At 39.8% G+C, this 19112-nt stretch overlaps 1 protein-coding gene across 10 annotated transcripts in view; it reads left to right on the plus strand.

Moving 5' to 3' along the window:
* Window positions 1-19112, plus strand: part of ABLIM1 (actin binding LIM protein 1) — a 254296-nt gene that overhangs the window by 224805 nt on the left and 10379 nt on the right. For 2 of the 10 annotated variants that reach the window (XM_055248339.2, XM_055248328.2), the window contains 6 exons: window positions 7254-7358; window positions 9065-9112; window positions 12645-12791; window positions 15279-15370; window positions 16544-16649; window positions 18846-18910. In XM_055248339.2, the coding sequence (XP_055104314.1) occupies window positions 7254-7358; window positions 9065-9112; window positions 12645-12791; window positions 15279-15370; window positions 16544-16649; window positions 18846-18910 (563 nt within the window). The remainder of the gene's footprint in view (window positions 1-7253; window positions 7359-9064; window positions 9113-12644; window positions 12792-15278; window positions 15371-16543; window positions 16650-18845; window positions 18911-19112) is intronic. The other 8 variants (XM_055248350.2, XM_055248310.2, XM_055248359.2 and 5 more) reach the window with 5 other exon arrangements.

Consider the following 19112-nt stretch of genomic DNA (forward strand, 5'->3'; position numbering starts at 1 on the left):
AGAGCAAAACCCTGTCTCAAAAAAAACAAAAGAAACAAAAAAAGATTTTGGTTATTTCTGATATTTAAGAAAAAATACATTATTGATTCACTAAAATGTAAACTTCCTCACTTGGCTATTATATATTTCAACTTGTAGAGAGATACTTTTTGTAGAAAGAAAAGTGTCACAGGCCCTATAAAGTTATACAGTTTGTACAAATAACACAGCACAAAGTGTCCATAACTGGTCAATGACTAACACTACCTGGTGTCCATGAGTAGCCATGTGGAGAGTTGAAAAGCCCATGGGCATTGGAATCTGGGTTCACATATGATCTCCGTCACTTGCTAGCTGTGTCACCTTGGGTTGCTTATTTATCCTGTTGAGTGTCACTTGACTCCTCTATAAATCAGGAACAATGAGATTCCTACATCATGAGGTGAAGTGTCTCGGTGTGGGGCACACCCACCTTGGTCAGCGTGGTGCTCTTAAATTGCTTTTGTTTTGTTTTTTTTGGAGACAGAGTCTCACTGTGTTGCCCAGGCTGGCATGCAGTGGCACGATCTCAGCTCACTGCAGCCTCCGCCTCCTGGCTTCAAGCGATTCTTCTGCCTCAGCCTCCCGAGTAGCTGGGATTACAGGCATGCGCCACCACGCCTGGCTAATTTTTGTATTTTTAGTAGGCACAGGGTTTCATCATGTTGACCAGGCTGGTCTCAAACTCTTGACCTCAAGTGATTTGGCCACCTCAGCCTCCCAAAATGCTGGGATTACAGACGTGAGCCACTGTGCCTGACCTTAAATCATTTTTGATGCCATCATTCTGTTCGCTTTTCACAGAATTCTTGGGAAATGCGCTCAGTGAGGAGACCAAGTACAGAGGCCCTGACTAAGTAACTGTCCAGGGGCTCACCACTAGGATGTGGTAGTGCCTAGACTAGACCCAGGCCCCCTCCTCCCCAGGAATGCTCCTTCATATGAGGGCCATGCATTTCAGTATAAATATACGTGAAGATAATTTTTAAAGCACACTTTTATTTTTCATCCTTTTTAGCCAGAAAATTGCATTCTTATTGACTCTTAGACCAAGAATGATCCTCATTTAGATCACAAAATTAAGAAATATTTACTTTTCCATAGAAATATTAAATGGTTATAAAAATTATAGCACCCTTGTGTTCTTATATGGTGCTTTATTAAAAATGTAGATATACATTCTTTTCTGTTTTCAGTCTGCATTTGAAGTGTTTGACACCGTCAGGTATTCTAGATTTAAATGATAAAAAGCATTAGGCCAAAAGGAATTAGTGACCCTGAACTTGAAAACATCTAATAGTCTCTCTCCCCTTTTCTTTTTACTAGACGTGTGCCTATAGTTTGTTCATATGGAATAGTCTTTATGCTTCAGATGCAAAGTGTAATGTACATAACAGTATATACTTAGTTTTTCAATCATATGAGCTTTTTGCCAACCTTAAAGATAAATCATTGGCTGCTTTGGGCACACTGCCTATTGGGCAGTCCTGCTCCACAGGGAGCTGTGTAAAAAAAAAAAAAAAAAAGATATGTGGTGGAGATTTTGTACATTAAAGATATTGCTTTAAAAGCCTAGTGTATTTGGCTAAATGTCAATTCTCCAAGGAATTACGTCTTAGTTATTTTGAAAAACATGCATCCATTTACATGGAAGACCTCTCCAGCACTTAGAAATTTCAGAATGGGGGGAATCTATGGCCATTGATAACACATTCAAGATACCTTTGAGATAAGTCAATGTCTTCCAGGGTTTTTTGTGGCCCTTCATTGACTTTTATCTTGGAGCTTGTCTTGGAACTTGAGGGAGCTTTGTTTGTTTGTTTTGTTTTGTTCTTAATGGATGTGAGCTGGGAGCTTGACCTAAGGTAGGATGTCCATCTCAGAGGCAGGGGGCGCCCTTTGCCACTCTGGCAGCCAGAAGCCCAGCCTTCCATTGCCCAAGTCCACTTCCTGGTCCTTGTTTCTGCAGCATGTGACCCAGGCCAGGGGCTCACTGAGCTGAGGACGCCTGCATGGTTGTAAAGCTGAGATGCATGGCACAGACCATTTCTCTCCTTCACTGGCTTCCCCATTCATTTTCCATAATATCCATTGTTGGTTGGGTGTATTTTTATTTCTGTCCTCCAAACTTCCTTGTAGCCTCATTCTATCTTAGTATATCTTCGGGCCATTTGGACAACCTTATGCCTAGAGATTTGGAAAAACCATTTTCACTTTGTTTCGGGCTTCGTTTGTGAAGTGTCTGCTAAGTTTCTCTTCCTTCCCCTTTGAAATACTGCTAGACATGACATTCTGTGTCCATGAAGTATAAATTGGATTTCTGAGCAGGAGGGCTACATATATTAAGTTTCTTTGAAAGGAATCTTTCCTCTTTTGCTATAAATATGAGTTGCCATGATGTAAATATATATTTGACACTTGCTGAAGGAAACCGTAACTCTTATTGACACTTTAGACAAGAACTGGCAATCTTAAAACTGTCACAAAATTCTGGATGCCGCCAACTTATCTTAAGGTTCCCCTCAAGATGTTCATTTATATTTGGGGATGTAAGCACTCTGAGTCCAGAAAGCTAGGCAGTGCTCCAACAGGTCCCCACAGCAGAATTGCACACCCCCATTTCTATTCACTTGTCTTAGAATTAGTCACTCGGGCTCTCATGGTGCCAAAAAGAAGAATGAAAGTGGAGACAGGCATTTAAATTTGTTAAGTACGGTGGGAGTCCTGTAAGTGAATGCTCCCCTGAGGTCTAAAAAATTGGTTTACTAGGCTAACAGGAAAGGAGGTAAAAATGAAGGCCAAGAAATAGAAATAGAAACATAAATAGAAATATAGTAGCTTGTCACTACAATAGATAAGAACACTAACAACTTAGGGTGGCCCAATCTGAGGACTTAAAGGAACAAAATAGCTATGAGTGTGATATATATATATATAGTATTATGCGCACACACACACACACACAGTAGTTTTGTTTTTTGTTTTGAAACAGAATCTCACTTTGTCGCCCCAGCTGGAGTGCAGTGGGGCGATTTCAGTTCACTGCAATCTCCACCTCCCGGATTCAAGCAATTCTCCTGCCATAGCCTCCTGAGTAGCTGGGATTACAGGTGCCTGCCACCAACGCCCAGCTAATTTCTGTATTTTTAGAAGAGACAGGGTTTCACCAAGTTGGCCAGGCTGATCTCAAACTCCTGACCTCAAGTAATTCACCCGCCTCAGCCTCCCAAAATGCTGGGATTTCAGGCATAAGCCATCATGCCCAGCCTATTATTTTTAAACAGTATCTTATTCTGGGTTGATAGATGATGACAACGATGATGATGATAATGATGATATCTTCCAAATGTGATATTTCATCTGGTGTGTCACACATTACTTTGTCTAAGTAAGGAACTATGCACAGATGACCTCTTAGGGCCCCCATCAGTTATTTCCTGCCAGGGTTGGGTTCAAAGTTATATCATTTAAATAGGGTATTGGCCAGGTGCAGTGGCTCATGCCTGTAATCCCAGCATTTTGGGAGGCCAAGGTGGGCAGATTACTTGAGGTCAGGAGTTTGAGGTCAGCCTGGCCAACATGATGAAACCCCGTCTCTATTAAAAATACAAAAATTAGCTGGATATGGTGGCACACATCTGTAATCCCAGCTACTTGGGAGGCTGAGGCAGGAGAATCCCTTGAACCTGGGAGGCGGAGGTTGCAATGAGCCGAGATTGCACCACTGCACTATAGCTTGGGCAACAGAGCAAGACTCTGTCTCAAAAAAAAAAAAATTAAAAATAAATAAAGATAAGGTGTTTAATTTAGAAAAGGGAAAGAGGCCTCTTCTTGAGAATTTTCCTTTTTCTTTTAAAAATGCCCAAAATTTGTCATGCCTTTGGTATTTCAAGGGCTAAGAATTTGGTACCTAGCAACATTACCTATTCCAAGAACTTATTCCCCAGTGAGCGGTTATGATATGTGAAAAGCACACTCTGCAGAATTGCTGAGATGGGTGTGTCACTGGGTCTCTCTTTACCTGATTTTAAAAAATGCTTTGTGGGAAGTTTTAAATGATTATAGTTAAATCTACTTACAAAATTTGAACAAAGTAGTGTTGTTGTTTTTTTTTTAAACAACTAGAGAGGTGAATGTTTGCTGAAGACATCCAGCCTAATATAGAACCAAACCCAACTGGTGACAGCACTCAGCCAGAATCCACTCCTTGGGAATTCAGACAGCTACTCCATAACCTCTGAGAGGCTTTGACCATATTCAAGAAGTGAGGGGCTTCTACAGGCACTGGCCAACACAGGGTCTTGTTGATAGAAATATTTCAATTCCTGGACAAATGTCTAAATCTAATAACCTTAAAGTTTGTGTCCTGCGTATGCAGATATTTTTGTGTGTGTGTGACACTGGCTAATAATAATAAAAACTGATTTAATGGGGATTCATTTGATTGCGTATTATAACCAAAACCTATGAGAACTTTCCTGGAAACATCTGATTTTCTACAAGGACAGTGGGGGTCTATGTGAAAGAACAAAAGCACGCAGCAGTGTGGTTCAGAAGCAGTAGCAAAAGTTGAGACCCGTTATACCTTATTTTGAGAAAAGACTATAAGAATGATTCTGTTTTTCAGTTATGGATTACTCTTGTTAATTTCTAACGTTCATAGGATTAAATCATTTTTTTTCAGTGAAACAATTAAATTGGAGTTGTCAAGGGTTAGCTGTAATGGGAAAGTTATGAAAGGGGTGTTGTTGTGAACCCAGTGCTGTATACAGTAGGTCTGTACTTATCATCATCAGTAGGTTCTTGGAAACTGTGATTTAAGTGAATTGAAATATTAAAAAAACTAGTTTTTCCCCTCATCAATGTTGTGATGAAATTAGGTTGAAATAAACGACGTTCTTCAAGAACCTGCTATATGTTGTTTTGCTTAAAGTTGCAGTTTCCAATAATGTATTGATATTAAGTGAGGACTTATTGCACTAGCATCTGCCTTCCTTTAATTTGGAGAAAATTGATGGTGAATCTTGCCATGGTGCTTGCAAAATTAGGCCAATAAATAGCTGTGGAGGTAATTAATTGGCCTCCTTCAATCGTTCATTCACAGACATTTATTAAGCACTTACTCCTGGCCAGGCGATACACTGAGCACTGATGATGATAAATGAGACCGTGTTTTAATTCAGCAACAGATTTAAAACACTATTTCCTTGTAAATGCAAATCATAATCTTCCTTCCCCTGTTTTCCTCTGTGTTTTTTATACTCATTTTTTCCCGATATGAACTATTACTTTAGGAGAGGGATAAATGAGATAACATTTTTATAAATTAGCTTTTTAATAGATCAATAGTTTGGGATGATATTTCATAATTTTTAGGAACTAATATATGACTTAAATAATAAAGTCAACGTGATAACATATTTGGGGCTGGATGCTAAACCAACTCTTGAGAAGAAAAGACAAAAGTTTCAGAACACCAATAACCAAAAGCCAGAAATCTAAATTTGACTCAGTAATAGACACAGATCTCATATTTGGAATATCTTAACTGCCCATTTAGTATAGATCTGTACTCTGGTTACTTAAAAATGTACGTGCTGAGACATTAAAATTCTCTTAAATGTATATTCAAACTGTAACAATTGACATCTTTCACACTTGACTGGATAGATTTAGAAAACTTTGACCTGAAGCAACTGGCCAGAGCTCTGTTTTCTGATGATCTATGATTTATTTAAAATTATTAATGTTAATAAATAAATTGGACTTTATCAAAAATTTTAAACTTTTGTGCTTCAAAGAATTCCACCAAAAAAGTGAAAAGACAACCTACAGACTGGGAGAAAATATTTGCAAATTCATATTATTTCTGATAAAAGACTTGTATCCAGAATATATAAAGAGCTCTTACAACTCAACAGTAAAAGTAATTACCACTACTAATTTATCGAGCTTTAATAGTCTTACATCTTCTGGTGTCTTCTTGAGACAAGATGTTTGCCCAGACATAGGGTAGGAGGACAATTTAGGCCAGTTACAGATCTCTTTCTAATTTTGCACAAGCTGAATTAGTTCATCCTGGCCATTCTCCTGGTCAGAAGGGAGTGATGGTGGCTATGGTGGCACTTAAAGCTTTTGCAGCCACCCCTTTGCTCTCTTTTCTGGCCTGGTCCCTCTTCTCTCCTCCAACTCTTGAGGAACACCATGCCTTCCAGACAAGGTGGCCAGTCCTGTTGCTCCTCCAGTCTGCACCCTTCCATATCCTCCTTTCTCATGACATTCCAGCCCTCTGGAATATGGGCTTCCCACCCTCCCATTCACCTACCCTCTCACCGGGTGAGCTTACTCTTTGATGCCCAGCTCAAACCTAGCTTGAAGAATTGGTGGCACCTTCATCTGAGTCTCATAGCATTTTTCTCATACCTCAGAGTAAACAATTGCATGTCATTATATGGTATTTAAGTCTGTCTCCTTAGATAGCCCCTAAGTCTCTTGAGGGCAGGGACTATATCTCATTCATCTATTTGTCCTCAGTAGTACTCAGTGCCCAGCCATAGTAGGTGTTCAATAAATGTTTCAGTGATTGAATCATTGGCCTGGATGGAGCCTCATCTTTGAAGTGAAAGATGGGGAGAGGTGTAAACGGTCACGAAATACCTGGCTGACACGAGTCTGACTCTTATATATTTCAAAGTGAAGAAAACAGAAACATACGCTGCAATTGAAGGCACTTTGTATTCCTAAGGGGAAGGACTTGGTTCCAAGTCTTAACCTTCAGATTGGAGAAACCTCTGCTAATTGCCAGCTGCTGCCATCATGCTTGAGAGTGATTTGTATTTGGGTTTGCCTAGCCCGCTCTTTACACGCTTGGGATTTAACCACCTGACAACGGATCCTGAATCATGAGCAAGCAGCTTTCCATCGCTCCCAATGTCCCCTCCATCTAATCAGTTTGCTGCGAGCTCACAGCTTTCAATGCATGCCATTGGAATGACGCACCTGACCGCTAGCTGCTTCTAACCCAGCTCCACCTGAGTTCAAATCTCTGTAACGGAAAACTAAACCTGATATCACCTTTGCAAGTCAAGTTGATAAATTGAGTTTGTTTCGTTTGTTTCTCCTTTTTGATGAACCTCCTTCCAGTCTGTTGTTTTGAATTTTTATTACACTTGCTTTGTTTTCTTTGTTTCTCTCTCCCTTCTCTCATTTTGTTTTTTCCATTCTTCTCATTGGAGGCAATGAGCCGTCCAGCGGCCGGAACTCCCCTCTCCCTTACCGGCCAGACAGCCGCCCTCTAACTCCAACTTACGCTCAGGCCCCTAAACATTTCCATGTTCCAGGTAGGAGCTGACACAGTCTGTGTCTTGGTGTCCTGTCACAGTGTAGAATGTAGCCTTGTAACCTCGTCTCGTCTCATCTCTCATGCTCTTTTAATTGGGATGCACTGTTAACAAACCCTAAATTGCAGGATCTGACCTAGGGGGACTTTCAAAAGTTTTATGTGTTAAATGCCAGGATTATGTTGAAGGTTTATGTTTTCTAAAATAATTTTTGAAGAGTGTGGGTGATGGGTAAAAGCAGTTGGGTTGTTTTGTTTTTTACTAAAATTTTAATTGTACCTTTTTGTCATTGCCTTCTGAGATATCTTTCTGTGGTTTGCTGTCGTTGACTAATTATGGCAATGGCAGTCTAGTTATCTCCTCATCCTAAAGACTGAACCACAGTATCACCTGAGAGAATACTTTTGTATTTCCTGTTTTTCTCTAACGTGGAGACTTTCTCCAAGGACTTTTCAGAGAGATGTAGAATTGGGTGAATTGGTTGGTCTTTCTGCAGCGCATAACAGACTAGCCACCTCCATAGCCCATGAAGATATCTTGCAATTTAGGCTTGGTGCTGCAAGCTTTGCTCTAGTAGTCACAAGCATTTGCTGTCATCATACAAATAGTAATTTGACATCAGAAACTGAAATAATCAGAGCCCATTAATATAATATCTTAATGTTTAGAATCAGCTCACTTTGTAAGGACAGGATTAGCCATCAGAGGTAATAATATTATATTCCTACCAGCAGTATATTGTTTTTTGCTTGGTTTAGCTACTGAAAGTAGTTTAATAAATTACCCACTATGTTAATGTAAGTGTACATATTTAGAATCTATAATCATTTTTTTCTTTTGCTTCTAAACTTACCTAATAAAACAGGGGAAAGTTCACTGAGATTTATATCACTTAGTTGGGACTGTCCTTTCTAAAAAAGTGTAATTGAATCTTGAAAATTAATGTTCTATATTTGGGATTTTTCAGATAAAAATGCCCCACCAAAAAACAGTGCCCACGGTTCTGGGGAAACAGAAACCTTTTGAAATTTCCTGAGTATTTATAGTTAAAGCAAAATGGTTCCATAATCCAATGGGGTCTTGTATAAATACATAAATAGTGTTTAGCATCTCTTTTCTTTTTCATTCATTCATTCTTTTTTAAAAAAATTTGGCCTGTATAAATTAGGATTTGTTGAACATCCCATCAGCACACCAGGCTAGCCTTGCACATAAAAAGTTTCTATGTTTTTTTAAAAAAACTTTTGATTTTTCTACATTGCTTTCCACTGTTCCACTCATTAGTTGAAAAGTAAATTGAGCCACTGGTATCTACTGGGGGCTCAATTTCTAGACAATAGCAATTTGGGCATTTTCCCCAAACTGGTTATGTCTTTCTCACCGTAAGAGTACCTCCACTGCTTGCATTTCTTCCTGTTTTAATCCCACTTTCAATGAAGTGTGTATTTGAAATAAATGGCTCATGAGTTAATCACATCTTTATATTACTAAGATGTATTACAAAGGCTTCCGTAACACTTGTCTATAGTAAGCCACTCATTTCTATAATTTTTCTTCCAATAAACTCCATCTTTGTAATACAGAAATTAACCTTCTGGGTTATTTTTGTTCAAGATCTTCAGTTTGATTTGCCCCTTGGTTGATCTGTTTTTCCCATTGCTGAACTGGTTCCCATAATCACACATCTTTGCTTTTCATTTCCACAGATCAAGGAATCAACATTTACCGAAAACCACCCATCTACAAACAGCATGGTAAAACCCACTTTCCTCCACGTAGCTTTTAAATAGCAAAGTCAGCTGAACTTCTCCTTGCTGTCCTCTGAAAGGCTTTTCCTGCTGCTGCTTTTGAGAGTAAAACCGGGGCATCCAGCATATTATGCCTTTCTGGTCTACTAAGATGTAAATATTGTAAAATTGATTTTCCTGGATGGAGAGCACTTAGCTTGATTAGAAAGCTTCTAACCTGTTTCTGAGCCCATCAAACATGTATCATTCCATTCCTAGAGAGGGGGAAGTACTGGTCACACAGCAACTCACAAACATCCTAGCAAGACTTTTTTCTTTTTGCCATCAAGTATAGTCACTCTTTAAAATAATTTTGATGAAACTAATTTAAACTAGTGAAAAACCAGCCACTTAGAAAAACTAATTTTACTGAGCCTACATCAACTTGGCTGACCAGGTCTCCAGTTTCTTATTAGGCATGAAGATGTCTGCACAGTGGAGTGGACAGGATACAGGCTAACACAGAGGTCAAGGCTCTGGTCCCACTTTCTCCCTAAATGGCTCTGTGACGTCGTTTCTCTGTGCTTCAGTTTTCTCTTCTGTAAAAACCAGTTAGTTAGATCAGTTTGTCTCTGAACTTCCTGCAAACTAAGAATCACTAACGTGGATGTATAATTCTGTTTTCCTTTTTTTAACTCAGGAACTCACATGACTTTACATAAATCACATTTTCCTCCACCATTATTAAGTCTCTATAGATATATCGACCATAAATCTTTGTGAAAAGATATCCAAAGCTGGTCTTCAGGCGATTTCAGAAAATTCTACACAGATTGTGCCTGGAAATTTGAAGGCTGCCTTTAGAATCCAGCTGACGTTCACGAGTCCTTAAGAATTAGGCGAACATGAGGCCAGGTGCAGTGACTCATGCCTATAATCCCAGCACTGTGGGAGGCTGAGGTGGGTGGGTCATTTGAGGTCAGGAGTTTGAGACCAGCCTAACCAACATGGTGAAACCCTGTCTCCTCTATTAAAAATACAAAAAAAATTAGCTGGGTGTGGTGGCGCACACCTGTAATCTCAGCCACATGGGAGGCTGATGCAGGAGAATCACTTGAATTCAGGAGGCAGAGATTGCAGTGAGCTGAGATCACACCACTGCACTCCAGTCTGGGCCACAGAACAAGACTCTGTTGCCAAAAAAAAAAAAAAAAAAAAAAAAAGAAGAATTAGGACAACGTGAAAATCAAATAACATTGAAAATGCACAAGAAAAAAATTTTAGACCAAAATCAGGAAGACAAAGAGAAATGTATGTATTGTAATGGTTCTAGAGCTATGATTTTTTTCTCATCTTTTTTTTTTTTGAGGTTTTAAACCATACGCTTGCTTTTTAAGTTTGTTAACATTGTTTTTGTTTTTTTTTTTATGGTTTATTGTCTTTCCACACACTCATTAACATGTGAATGTTTAACTACTGACTTCACCAATTCTAATGCGTAAGTACTGTTTGAAGTCATCCTTTTGTTTTTAATTTAAGAATAAAATTCTCAGAGTTTGATTTGTCAACTTAGAGACTTTAAAAAATACTGTCTTTAGGTCCTCCTCTCTGAACAAAAATAATCAAATAATTAAAATTTAAGGAGATTGGATAATGTTAGATTATTTGTTTGGAAGGAATTAGTTGACTTCTTTTCATAATATTTACTTTGACTGAAGTCTTTCAGTCTGTTGTAATTAATTAAAAATAGCCCAGCCAGAGCAGCGCTTTCCAAAGGATCTCTTTGCAAAACAGCCATTCCATGCCAAAGAAATAGTTGTTATGCCCAAAACTGGTGTCTGTGCCCTGATGCATTTGAGAAAGGCTAGATTTAAATAAAGTCACATTTGTTCTTCATAATGCAGAACTTCTGACAACTTCTTATATGCTAATATGTTTTATCCATCTTTAAGAAGGGGATTTCGGATGTAGTGTTTTCCAAGCTGAAATGTTTTTCTCGTGAGGTTAGAGATTCAGAGAAACACTGTTTCATGCCTGGCCAAGACTTTACCTCCTAAACTGGGCACAGTGGCCCACACCCATAGTCTCAGCTACTTGGGAGGCTGAAATGAGAGACCTGCTTGAGTGCAGGAGTTAGAATCCAGCCTGCACAACATAGCAAGACCCTGTCTCCAAGGAAGGGAAAAAAGACTACCCTTTGTATTGAGTGACCTTGGTTGAGTTATTTAAGCAAATTGAGACCCAGAAGATTACTCGAAAAATGGAGGACTTAGAGCTGAAGATTCAAAAGGTTATTTCCAGATTTTAAAATATGTAAGCCCAGAAGAAAAAAGTTATTTAAGGCATTATAAATACATTTTGAAATATTTAGTGACATCCCTGGCCGATTTGCAAAATTAGCCAGAATCAGGGACTGTCCATTTAACCTGGTTTGTTTTGCTCCATCTTTGTAGGTTAGATTTGGGGCTCTAAGCTGTGACTCCTCCTCTAAGCATAGCCAATAAGAACTTTGTGAACTAATATTGCTGCTAGTTTGGCTTTTTGTTGTTTTAAAGTTGGATAACTCACTTGTGTGCACAGACCTTTGAACAAAACAATGAGTGGAAAGGGCAAACATAAGTTTCAATGCCAAATTCCTGCAAGCTGAAAGTGGATTTTCCAATTTCCATTTCTCCTAGGACTCAAGGACACATGTATTTAGTATATAAGGATTAGAATGAAGTGGACCAGACAGGGTGTGGTGGCCCACTCCTGTAATCCCAGCACTTTGGGAGGCCGTGGTGGGTGGATCACCTGAGGTCAGGAGTTCGAGACCAACCTGGCCAGGAGAAACCCTGTCTCTACTAAAAATGCAAAAATCAGCTGGGCATGGTGGTGCATGCCTTTAATCCCAGCTACTTGGGAGGCTGAGGCAGGAGAATCCCTTGAACCCGGGAGACGGAGTTTGCAGTGAGCCAAGATTGCGCCACTGCACTCCAGCCTGGACGACAGAGTGAGACTCTGTCTCAAATAATAATAATAATAATAATAATATAATAATAATAAATAATAAAAGAATGAACTGGACCAACATATTTGTGGCTTCTTGCCCAAAGATGCAAAGCCAGCCAACCCTCTAATGATTAACAACTACAGTCAAGTGACAGCGTCATGCTTTCAACTTAGCTCTTTAATTTTAGATTACTAATTACTCTAGGAACTAATCACATGTGACTACTGAGCAGTTGAAATATGGCTAGTGAAACTGAGCAGCAGAATTTTAATTGTATTAATTTTTTTGTTTAAATAGCCTCATCTAGCTAGTGCTGGGCAGCACTCTAGAATAGGGTTTTTCAGATGTAGAACACATGTAGAATGAAGCTTTGCTTCTGATGTAAAGTAAGGAAAATGAGTTGACTTGTCAATAGGTACCTCTGAGTGACTGGGCCATGGATAATGGTAATAAATAGAACTTTCTGGAACTGAAACTTTTGCCAGAGAACAAGAAAACTACGTTAGTGGGGTTGTACCACCATTGTCTTACAGACCAGTAGCTAAGCAACCCCTGATTCCCATCTAGATGCAGCTGCCTTGGCAGCCCAGAGCAAGTCCTCAGAAGATATCATCAAGTTTTCCAAGTTCCCAGCAGCCCAGGCACCAGACCCCAGCGAGACACCAAAGATTGAGACCGACCACTGGCCTGGTCCCCCCTCATTTGCTGCCGTAGGTATGCAACTGTCACGGCTAAGTCAAAGGGACAAACTGCTAGGAGAGCTCAAGATGAGATACTTAAAAACATGCAAGAAAATGTATCCTATCATGAAGATTTAAAGAAAAGCATGACCAAGACCAAGACGTAGCATAGTGAAAACAACTAACATGGTATTAACTTGTTGTACAAAACGCTTAAAAGTTACAAAAACACATCCACCAGAGTCTTGTTCTAACCAAACCCACTGGGATCCAGAACTGGTCTAAAACCAATGGTTTGCATGGACTCTCAGAGTTAATACTGCAGAATCAGTAACTCTGTTGAACATAGTTGAGTCAAAGCCTTATGGCAAGAACATTGTTGTGTATAATTAGAGTCTAGTGGGTGAATTTACCGAATGTTTGTAGAAGCATGACTTCTTTCAGTTAAATTTGTTTTAGACTATTTCTGGGTTGTAGTTATAATTCTTAACAACCAATCTTAACACTGAAGCACTTCCATTTTTCTCGTGAGATCACGTTGTCCATCATGCAAAAGGGCTATTGCAGAGTAGTGGGTGTTCTGAAATATTACTTCTGTGAAGTTATGTGATTTCACATCTACCATTTTCATGAATTCTGTGCTAAAATGTCATATTTCAGCTGTTTCATTCTTTGCTTCATGCTTTCCAATTATGTCTGTGTCTTTACTATATTATCGGTAGTGAACCCACTTGGCCTAAAAAGAAGTATTAGCAAACCCAGAAGCTAATACTGAAAATTTAGTGAGTCAGCTTTAAAAATATATGATCTTACCACATTTCTGTTGACAACCTATAAGGCCTTCAATTTTCCAAAATGTCCTAATCTTCATTGTGCTATTTTTTATCGAGTTATTTTTGGAATATCTTTCACAAGCAATACAAGTGGATTTTAAATCAATTGATGTTTATAGAAAGAGTTTAAGGAAAATCTACCTCCTAAGTTCATTATTCACAAGTGTTCTGTGCATTATGTTAATGAAATTTGTCTAGTCCTTGCAAACTTGTGCCTATTGATTTTCATTAGTGTAAACCAAAGAGAGAAACTTCACACTGACATTTATAATTGTAAGGACTAAGAACCAATCATCAGCTTTTCTATGCCGATCCATGCCCTTCAGGAAGTTCTTGAGGCCTTGAGGTTGCTAGTTTAGTAAATTGCTTACTGGGACATTAAAGCAGCTACATTTTGGAAAGAGGGAGAATTAAGTTTTTGTTGTTGAATTTATTATCACTAAGTAGTTTAAAGCTCTTTTGGATTCCAAAAGGAGGAAAAATTTCAGGTCCATTAATCAAAATGCTGAAAACTAAGACTATTAGTTAAAGTTTATTTTGATTAGATTAGCAAACTTTCCTGTTTCCTCCCACAGCCAGATTAATCCAAGCAATTTAGGAAAACAATAATTATCTTAACCTCCCAACCATTCAGACAGATTCCTCCTTTCCTTTCCCTGCTCCCCTTTTCCAGAAAGCTAAAAAATTGTACACAATTTACTATATTGTTCCCAAGTAAAATCGTACCTGTATTAATGCTTTTTATTTACCTATTAGTATAAAACTCTTTTGTGACCATTTTTCAAAGGATGAGAAAAAGAAAACATTAGAGACCCATTTCTTGAAAGAAATAGTAAAAGTACGCTTTTTATTGAGTTTACTAAGAGTAGAAGACAGAGTTATAGTATTATGAAATTCTAAATATTCAGAAAAAGAGAAAACTACAAGGTTTAAACACATGTCACAAAACAATGACTATCTTACCTATCTGTTGGTATGTAGATAAATTTGCATTTCTTTCTGTTTGAAAATTGAGGCTGGGCATGGTGGCTCACGCCTGTAATCCCAGCATTTTTGGAGGCCAAGGCAGGAGGATTAGTTGAGCCCTGGAGTTTGAGATCAGCCTGGACAATATAGTGAGACCTTGTCTCTATAAAAAATATTTAAAAATCAGTAGGATGTGGTGGCATGCACCTGTGGTCGCAGCTACCCAGGTGGGTGAGGTGGGAGGATTGCTTGAGCCTGGAGGTGGAGGCTGCAGTGAGCCATGATTGCATCACTGTACTGCAGCCTGGGCAACAGAGTGAAACCTTGTCTCAAAAAAGAAAGGAAAAAGGAAATTGACTTCAAAGACATCAAAATAACAACTGGAGATGCCCTTCCCATTTACTAAAGTGATCTCTGACCAGTGGACTTAGACTAAGTTGCAATGGCAAACCCAGTTCTAATTGAGCAGGGTGGCCTAAATTCAGGCCTTCCTTGCATTACACATTGACCTGGCTTGTCACACAGGGCCATTTTCTTGGGAAACCAGCCAGTAGTGCTGAGTTGGTGGCAGGCACTTTTTTTTCTCTTGTGTTGTTTACTTAAAAGTGTTAAAGACCACTGCTGACCTTGCCAGCCTAACAAATTGAACACAGATGGACTAGCCCGTTAAGATTCCCTTGTCTTGGGGCTGATGTGAGAAGTTGTCTTTGCTGTGGAATTAGGACCTGACATGAGACGCAGATCTAGTGGCAGAGAGGAAGATGATGAGGAACTTCTGAGACGCCGGCAGCTTCAAGAAGAGCAATTAATGAAGGTTTGTCCTTAAACTACCTTGCTGCTGTCTTCAATGCTAGTTACATAAGATCTATATTTTTTGAGTGACTACTATGTATAAACCATCTAGATAGGCAAGAGGTGGTCCCAGTCTTCAAGGGGCTTGAAGTCTGGCAGGCAAGGCAAGGCAGGTGTCTGTTAATAGTAACTAGAATATGGCAGAATACGTGCTGGGCTTTAGAGGAGACCGCATTGATGCTGGAGGTCAGAGGGGCGTGGAAGGTTTGGGGTTTTGTGGGAAGGAAAGAGAGGCCACATGGGGGCGTGTGTGCAGTGCATGTGTTGAAAGGCTGCTGGAGGGCCAGGCAGAGCAAGATGGTATCCACCCAGGTAGTGCCACACCTTCCTTCCCTCATGCAGTTCTACTGAAGGAATGATTATGGGATTGAACATTTCTCCAAGTCTTCCCAGGATATGGGCCAGGAGAAAAGGAATGAAAGGAGCGGCCACCATGAAGGGGTCCTCTTCATACCCTCCTTCCTGTAGCAAGGGCCTGCAGCAGCCCAGAATGACAGTCTGTTATCAATCAAGAGGCTGCTGAATCCTTTCAAATGATGTTTTCTAAGCATATAGGAAATGCACATGATATTAGTCAAAGGATACAAAGTTGCATTTATAGTATGATCTCAGTTTTATATGTGTGTATACAAAAATACTAGATAGATACACATCAAAAGATAGTGTTATTTCTGAGTGACATATTATGGGTTACTCTTCTTTTTTCTAGATATTCCAAAATCTGTAAAATTAGCATGTATTACCTTTATTTCTTGTTTTTAAACAAATCAAGGCAATTTCTTTTTAAAGGATACCATCCCCAGTCTTCCCTTCCCACATAAAAAATCCACACGCACTCACACATGCCTTCTGAGGTCTCCTGGCTCTTTAGGGAAAGCAGAGGAAGGAAAACGTTCTTCTAACGTAGAGCCTGACTTAGGGAAATGGAGCTTTGAAACTGAAAGGGCTAAGAGCGTTTAGGGTCCCAAAGTTGACCTACCTCTTCAGGAACTACCAGGCTCTGGGGCCGCAGGCATTCAGGCCCTCCAGCAAGAGGAACTTCTTGTGGGATCTGCTACAAAGAAACTGCAGCTCCATGAAAGTAATTGCAAGCTTTGCTTTCATTTTTTTTTTTTTTCTTTTTTTCTGTGAATAGCTTAACTCAGGCCTGGGACAGTTGATATTGAAAGAAGAGATGGAGAAAGAGAGCCGGGAAAGGTCATCTCTGTTAGCCAGTCGCTATGATTCGCCCATCAACTCAGGTGAGCAGCCCAACCTTCCCTGATTCGAGAGCCAGCCACCTGCCTGTAAGGAACCTGCCTTGACTGTTCACTTGTGGTGGAACCTACAGAGTATTCCACGGGAAAGGAAGTGTGGGAAACCCACTCCATGTCAACTGAGTTCATAAGCATGTCATGGGTCTTCCATGAATGTGTGAGTTTCCTTTCTTCTGGAAATGGGTGAACCCTTAGAGGTTCTCAAAATCCATGAAGGCCAATCCCCATGTACTAGGTTTGTCTTCTAGAACACTCATCTCCAAGGGAAGCAGCAAAAGGAAATCCTCTAAAAAACATGATGCTTTTTTTTTTTTTTTTAGATAACATGAATAAGACATTTTCTAAGCATTATGATTTTACATTCATATCTTCAATAGAGGCTGGGTGCGGTGGCTCATGCCTGTAATCCCAGCACTTTGGGAGGCCAAGGCAGGCGCATCACCTGAGGTCAGGAGTTCGAGACCAGCCTGGCCAACATGGCGAAACCCCGTCTATACTAAGAATACAGAAATTAGCCAGGCGTGGTGGTGGGCTCCTGTAATCCCAGCTACTCGGGAGGCTGAGGCAGGAGAATCAATTGAACCTGGGAGGTGGAGGTTGCAGTGAGCTGAGATCACGCCATTGCAAAAACAAAACAAAACGAAAATCTTCAATACAACAACTGAGGATGAACAATGTTTTTGATACTTTTGAAGAAGATGACTTATATACTGGGCTGAAATAGTCTATCAGTGTATTTTACCCTGTATCTATTTGTCATAAGCCAATTCTCTCTCAACCCACAAGATTTCTCCTCTCATATTCTGAGCTAGAGCATAATTTTCTCCTCTAAGAGTTCATTTAAAAATGCATTTAATGGGGAGACCAAGCTGGGCAAATCACAAGGTCAGGAGATCGAGACCATCCTGGCTAACACGGTGAAACCCCATCTCTACTAAAAATTACAAAAAAATCAGCCAGGTGTGGTGGTGGACGCCTGTAGTCCCAGCTACTCGGGAGGCTGAGGCAGGAGAATGGTGTGAACCCAGAAGGCCGAGCTTGCAGTGAGCCAAGATCGCACCACTGCACTCCAGCCTGGGTGAGAGTGAGACTCCGTCTCAAAAAAAAAAAAAAAAAAATGCATTTAATGTTCACTCCATGCAAGCACTTTTGCTAAACATTTTATTTAATGTTCACAACCTGCCAATGAAGTAGATGTGGTTGTTATTAGCAACTGCAGCATTTTCATCTCTATTTTAGAAATCAGGAGACGGGTATAGAAATTGAGTTAACATACCCAGTGTCATACTGCCAATAGCTAGCAAGACTAGGATTTAGAAGTCCACATATTATAATCCTGGAGCCCACACCCTTACCTGGAATTCCCGCTACCTTTCATAGATGCCTCACTGGCATTGATCTTAGATTCGGTGGTTTACAAATCTTTAGAGTTCCTTCTAATTCTGAGATTCTGCTCTATAAGAATGTATAACATTGTACCTACATAGATGAAGAAATGAGGACTTCAGAAAGATTAAACACCATGTCCAGAGATACAGAGGTACTAAGTTGCAGAACCAGAATTCAAGCCCAGGGTTGCTCCCTCTCAAGCCCAGCAACCTATCAGGCTTCCATATCATTGACAGATATCCTGTATCAGGCCTCCCAGGAGTCCAACTGTAGACGGCTGATAGATCTTGATAACACACAGGGTTGGCTTGCTTGCAGTTCAGTTACTGCTACCTTATCAACTGGGGCATGGGCTAATGTATTCAGATATCCCTGATTTACATCCTTGCTCAGCTGTTTAGAAGCTTAGTAACTGTTGGCAGGATATTTTTCTTAGCCCCTATTTCTCCTTCTGTAATATGGAACTAATAATCATAGTGTTATTAGGGTTGTATTGAAGATTCAAAGAAATAAAGCATGCTGAACACTTAGCTCTGTGCCAGAGCTATAGGAAGCACAGCCAGCTTTAGCCCCCACTCAACCGCGTGGACTTCTTTCCCTTCCCTCCTCAGTCATATCACTGTCCACCCACTCCTTGCAAATATGGTGGCATATTTTTGAACATTTGAGCCCAATATGATTTGAATTTTTTTGGTATTTCTATCCTGTGAGGCAGAAGATACTGCCAATTTCATTAAAGGATTGGACCTTCTGATTTCCTAACAATTGGTTTTTTACTTTTTTCTTACTCAGCTTCGCATATTCCATCATCTAAAACCGCATCGCTCCCTGGCTATGGAAGAAATGGGCTTCACCGGGTAAGATTTCTCCCCGATTCATTGTTTCTGCCTTTACTCCCACCTCGGCCCTGGTTGAAGTGTTGACACATTGCCTGAATACATCCAACTCTTGATCTCAGTGTTGGAACATAATGAAAATTTTAACCTCCCTTGTTGCCTGGTAAATTAATTTGAGTTACAGGCAAAATAAAATGTTTCTATTGAGAGAAGGAGAAATTAA

Source organism: Symphalangus syndactylus, chromosome 2 (genome assembly GCF_028878055.3).
Source record: "Symphalangus syndactylus isolate Jambi chromosome 2, NHGRI_mSymSyn1-v2.1_pri, whole genome shotgun sequence".
Classification (NCBI taxonomy): domain Eukaryota; kingdom Metazoa; phylum Chordata; class Mammalia; order Primates; family Hylobatidae; genus Symphalangus; species Symphalangus syndactylus.